Raw genomic sequence first — 5590 nt, 5'->3', positions numbered from 1 at the left:
TCTAAGCCCTTTTATGTACAATGTACTTCTTCTTTATCTAATAAAAAGATGACTTTATTTTACTCTGCGAACCTTTCCTTTTCTGCAATAATTGTTTTACGAATGGGTGTGTTGGTATCTTTTCTTTCGAATAGCATTTAGAATTGATGCCGCTGATAGTAAGGAGTTGTCACCCCAAATTTGTCAAAACTGACAGGCACACGATCGCTAACTTTAAATAAGTTAACTGTATAGGACTAATCAGGAAAACAACCACATGTTCTACATTGCGAATAGTGCAACCGCCCAAGGACGTGTAATTTAAAGTAAACAGGCCGAGGGGATCACCGAGTACTAAGGTTCTTTTCAACATTTACGATGATGTTTATAACTTTAACTTGCTTTAGGCGTCTGGTCCAAGGACCGAGGCATGATTGAATTTAGCTTAAACGCTTAGAAAGTTGCCGGTGCGTGTTGGTTTCCACAAAGCAGGAGGTTCGAGGACCATGCAAGACCTTGGTTCTGTCTAGGACTTGAGTTCGTCTTTGAAGTAACTAGTTTTCCCATAAGTTTGAGTCTGAGGACCATGCAAGACCTTAGTTCTGTCTAGCACTTAGATTCTTCTTTGAAGTAACTAGTTTCCCCATATATTTGAGTCCGAGGACCATGCAAGACATTGATTCTGTCTAGCACTTATATTCTTGTTGAAATAGCTAGTTTCCTCATAGGTTTGAGTCCGAGAACCATGCAAGACATTGGTTCTGTCTAGCACTTATATTCTTCTTGAAGTAACTAGTTTCCTCATAAGTTTGAGTTCGAGGACCATACAAGACCTTGGTTCTGTCTAGTACTTAAATTCTTCTTAGAGTAACTAGTTTCCCCATAAGTTTGAGTTTGAGGATCATGCAAGACCTTGGTTCTGTCTAGCATTTATGTTCTTCTTGGAGTAACTAGTTTCCCCATAAGTTTAAGTTCGAGGACCATGCAAGACCTTAGTTCTGTCTAGCACTTATATTCTTGTTGAAGTAGCTAGTTTCCTCATAGGTTTGAGTCCGAGGACCATGCAAGACCTTAGTTCTGTCTAGCACTTATATTCTTCTTGGAGTAACTAGTTTCCTCATAGGTTTGAGTCCGAGGACCATGTAAGACCTTGGTTCTGTCTAACACTTATGCTCTTCTTGGAGTAACTAGTTTCTCCATAGATTTGAGTCCGAGGACCATGCAAGATCTTGGTTCTGTCTAGCACTTATATTCTTGTTGAAGTAGCTAGTTTCCCCATAAGTTTGAGTCTGAGGACCATGCAAGACCATGGTTCTGTCTAGCACTTTCCCAAATGGGAATTCATCAAGCCGGGCTACTAGACTCGCGAGAACTAGCCCCTTGACATATGTACGGGACATATACTTGACGTCAGAAACCCCTAGAACTGTGCCCCATATAGCAATCCTCTCCGCGTAATCAGTACCTTGAAGAGTAGCCCTGAGTGGAGGCTGAGTTTTGACAATAACCGTGTATTCTTGGAAACGATGGGTAAGCTTCCGTGTAGCATGCACCACCGCCAAAATGTACTTTTGAGGGACTCTTGCTGATAGGAGCTTAATCCTACCATGATTAACCGTTGCACTCATTAACACACGAGCTCTCCCCACAGATGGTGCCAATTGTAGGGTCACATTTTGTAACCCAAGCCCAAGATATATGGGATCTTGAACCAGTGAGCCCGGTACAATAAATTTGTAGAGAGTGGGTCGAAGAGCTAGGCTTTAGTGCATGGACAACAACTAACATGGTGTTTATCACAGTCAGGCAAGGATGAACTAGGTTTATCAAAGAGGGTTGGTCTTCGGCACAATCCGAGGAGTTTTTTCTGGTGCCTCTTGAGTGATAGGGGTTTTAGGTCCCCTTTACCGCTTCCCTTCACCATTTTTTATAGTAGTTTCCTTCCTCCTGAATTGGGTTCCTAGTGCTGATACTTGTCCCATCAGCTCTTTCCCCAAGTTTGGGAGTGGTTGTAAGGGCAGAAAAGCATGACTATGTCAGGTACAAGGCACTGAATGCAATAATGGCAGCTTTTCCCTTAGATATTTCTATTCTCTCCGTTGTCCTTTTCTGTTTTAATATTTTTCCTGTTCCATAGAATGACCCGGAGTGTCATTACTAGTAGTAGGCTGCTCCCTTTGTCCTCGGCTACATCCATGGCCGAGGAAGGGTTCTTCCTTGGACTGGACCCTTGGCCCAATATAGATATTGACATGAGCTTCCCGATCTTTTAACCCCCACATACATCTAACAATTATAAAAATAAAAAATTATAAAAAAATAACACATATCTCTCTTAAATTTAAAAATAAAATTTTTTAAGGAAAAATAATTGTATGAGTAAAATATTTCCTAAAATAAATATTAACTTTTATTCTAATGTTATAACTCACAACCAAACTAATGAATATGTTTAGTTATTACATTACAACAAATTTTATTCCTAGTAATAAAGATTACAATTCCTGTTATAATCTTCATTTAGTGTACCAAATGTATCCTAAGTTTTTGTGGGTAGGAGGTCAAGAATTAGTGTTTAAGTCTCCGAGAAATTTTTTCAAATATATATACACTTAAAGTAGGTTTAATAAACAATGATAAGCACGATAATGTAATCATATACACAATTTCTATCTAATAAAAAAAAAAAAAATATATATATATATATATATAGAATAAAAGAAAACAATAAAATTCCCTATTATATATATATTTTTTTGTTGGGTCATGGACGGTTAGGATTAGGCCGTTTAAGTATGTACTTGCTCTTTCTCAAAGAAAAAAAAGAAAAAAGAAAAAGAAAAAGTGTGTACTTGCTTCTCAAGCCCGAACCCTTATCTTTCTTTTTTAGCTTTATTTTCCCTTTTCTTTATTTCATTACCAAAGCAGAAGCAGAATTTGAAGAAGAAGCGGAGGAATTAGGGGGGGTTCATAAGCATAATCTCAAAACGGCAACACAAACAGAGAATTAAGCAGAGTTTGGAGGGCTAGCTCAGCTGCCCAATACTTTCATTATATATAGGGGCTTGAACTTTTCACTCAATCCCATCCCTGTACACCTTACTCTTCAATTCAAGTTATTCCTCTCTTATCTCTCACTCTCCTCAGTGGCTGTGGTATGCTGGTAGTGTCAACAGACTAAGTCCGAGGTAAAACCCTTTTCTTTCTTTCTTTTTCCTTTTTTTTTTTTTTTTTTTTTAATTCGCAGCATCTATCTAAAAAAAGGTGTGGCAGTGACTGTATCTCATCATTTCCATAACAAGTTATGTCATAAAACAATTATGTGAAGGTTGCCAATTGCTCACAAAGATCTTTACTTTATATCTGAATGTGTTCCTTTCTAGATGCAAAGAGTGGAAAAGTGTTAAGATTAGTTCCATTTCTTCCTGTTTATTATTGTCGATAGGCCTTTTTCCGCTAAAATTAGCACAGTTCTTTAGGTGTTGTACCTTAGTATTTTCTTGTGTTATCACTTATTAACTTGGCATTGGCGATACTGTGGTTAGTTGTTGAAGAACACGCTCAACTTGGTGGAAGCCTGGTTATATATATAATGGTTGCATGCCTTTCATGCACGCCTGATGCATTTCCCAGAACAAACCCATTCCCGTTTTCTAAACCACAATTTGGTTCACAAGAAGCTCTTCTATCACTCCACAAGTGCACCAATTTCAAACATCTTAAGCGAGTCTATGCAAAGATAATTCGCCACGGTCTCTCTCATGATCAGTTACTTATTAGGAGACTTCTTAGTATTTGCTCTTCTTATGGGAAAATGGACTTTGCTACTCTTGTATTCCATCAAATTCAGGGCCCTCTTACCTTTACTTGGAACCTAATGATTAGATCTTATACCATCAATGATTGCTCAAAACAAGCCCTTCTTCTGTTTAACCTTATGATATCCCAAGGCTTTCCACCCGATAAGTTTACCTTTCCATTTGTTATCAAAGCTTGCAGTGCTGCTTCTGCAATTGAGATGGGAGAAGTGGTTCATGGGCTAGCTATCAAAACTGGTTTTGTAGGAGATTTGTTTGTGCTGAACACTTTAATGGATCTTTACTTCAAGTGTGGGAAGGTAGATTTTGGGTGTAAGATATTTGAAAAAATGCGTGTCCGCAGTGTGGTTTCGTGGACTACCATGATTTCTGGACTTGTTAGTTGTGCTGAATTGGATGCTGCCCGAGGGGTTTTTGAGAAAATGCCAGGCAAAAATGTTGTTTCATGGACAGCATTGATTAATGGATATGCTAGAAATCAACCCGAAGAAGCTTTTGAATTATTCTGGAGAATGCAGCTTGATAATGTGAGGCCCAATGAATTTACTTTGGTTAGCTTGTTAAAAGCTTGCACTGAGATGGGGAGCCTCAAGTTGGGTAGATGGATTCATGACTTTGCTCTCAAGAATGGGTTCAAACTTGGTATTTTTCTTGGGACGGCTCTTATTGACATGTATAGCAAATGTGGTAGTTTAGAGGATGCAAGAAAGGTGTTTGATAAGATGCAAGTAAAGAGTTTGGCTACTTGGAATTCTATGATCACTAGCTTGGGTGTGCATGGGTGCGGAGAGGAAGCTATTTCTGTTTTTACAGAGATGGAGAGGGGCAATGTACGGCCAGATGCTATCACTTTTGTAGGTCTTCTATGTGCTTGTGTACAGACAAATAACTTGGAAGAGGGTCAGAGGTACTTCAAATATATGGGTGAACATTATGGCATCACACCTATTCCAGAACATTTAATCTGCATGACTGAACTCTATAGCCGTGCTGGTATGTTAGATGAGGACTGCAAATTAGTAAATGCCATGCCATCAGAGCCAAATGACAATATACTGCCAGCATTGTTGCACTTAAGTAAAGTCTATGGTATTGTTAATATGGAGAAATTCTTATATGGGAAGTTAGATGTCTCAACAATAGATGCAAACTCTTTGCGGCAAAATTGGCTTCAGGTCTCCAAGTGGGATGCAGGTTGATTTTGTGCTAGGCAGATAAAAGGTATCTGCATGACCATACTTTAAGCCACTAAAAGGGCAAGCTTCATGCCAAGGTGGTTTCATTCTCACTCAAAGGGGTTATATATTTCAATGTATGTATATTCAATTTATTACCTCTCAATGAGTTTATAATTTTTTTTAACTGGTACGTATGTGTATAGCTCTAGCTTCCTCTGGTATTAGATCATGGATAGGGTTGAAAGAATCAAGTTTTGGCTATTCAAATCTCTAACCAAGTGGGTAAAAAAAAGCTGGTAATAAACTGAAACAGAATATCCTACGCCATTGTACCCCATATCCATGTTAGTTTTAAATGCAGTAACTTTAAAATAATATAGGGTGAGACATTTTTTTTTATTGAAATGAAATGATCTAGTTCTTATATAAGCGTATTATTGTTATCCGCAAAGAACTCAAGCTCAGTTCTTCTTCAAACTCTGTTCATAGTTGTACCCAGTATGCTTTCACATTATTCATGTATAAGCAGTAACCATGGATCTCACTTTGCTTCTACCTTTTTAACTACTTTTAATCTCTTGTAAAAGATAGTTTCTATCGCTAAACAAATTGGAG

The 5590-nt window shown here is 38.1% G+C and overlaps 1 protein-coding gene across 1 annotated transcript; it reads left to right on the top strand.

Annotated features, from left to right (window-relative positions):
- Nucleotides 1-2814: 2814 nt before the first annotated feature.
- On the top strand, nt 2815-5159 carry LOC115976308 (pentatricopeptide repeat-containing protein At3g26630, chloroplastic). The gene is made up of 2 exons (XM_031097507.1): nt 2815-3167; nt 3525-5159. The coding sequence occupies exon 2, from the start codon at nt 3572-3574 to the stop codon at nt 4994-4996; it is 1425 nt and encodes a 474-aa protein (XP_030953367.1). The 5' UTR covers nt 2815-3167; nt 3525-3571; the 3' UTR covers nt 4997-5159.
- The last annotated feature ends 431 nt before the right edge of the window (nt 5160-5590 follow it).

This window comes from Quercus lobata, chromosome 2 (assembly GCF_001633185.2).
Source record: "Quercus lobata isolate SW786 chromosome 2, ValleyOak3.0 Primary Assembly, whole genome shotgun sequence".
In the NCBI taxonomy this organism is placed as follows: Eukaryota; Viridiplantae; Streptophyta; class Magnoliopsida; order Fagales; family Fagaceae; genus Quercus; species Quercus lobata.
Note: the sequence above shows the minus strand (reverse complement) of the source record. Positions and strands in the feature narration are given on the sequence as shown.

Excerpts from the sequence above, each read along its gene's own strand:
- LOC115976308 (XM_031097507.1), top strand. The coding sequence starts at position 3,572 with ATGGTTGCATGCCTTTCATGCACGCCTGATGCATTTCCCAGAACAAAC.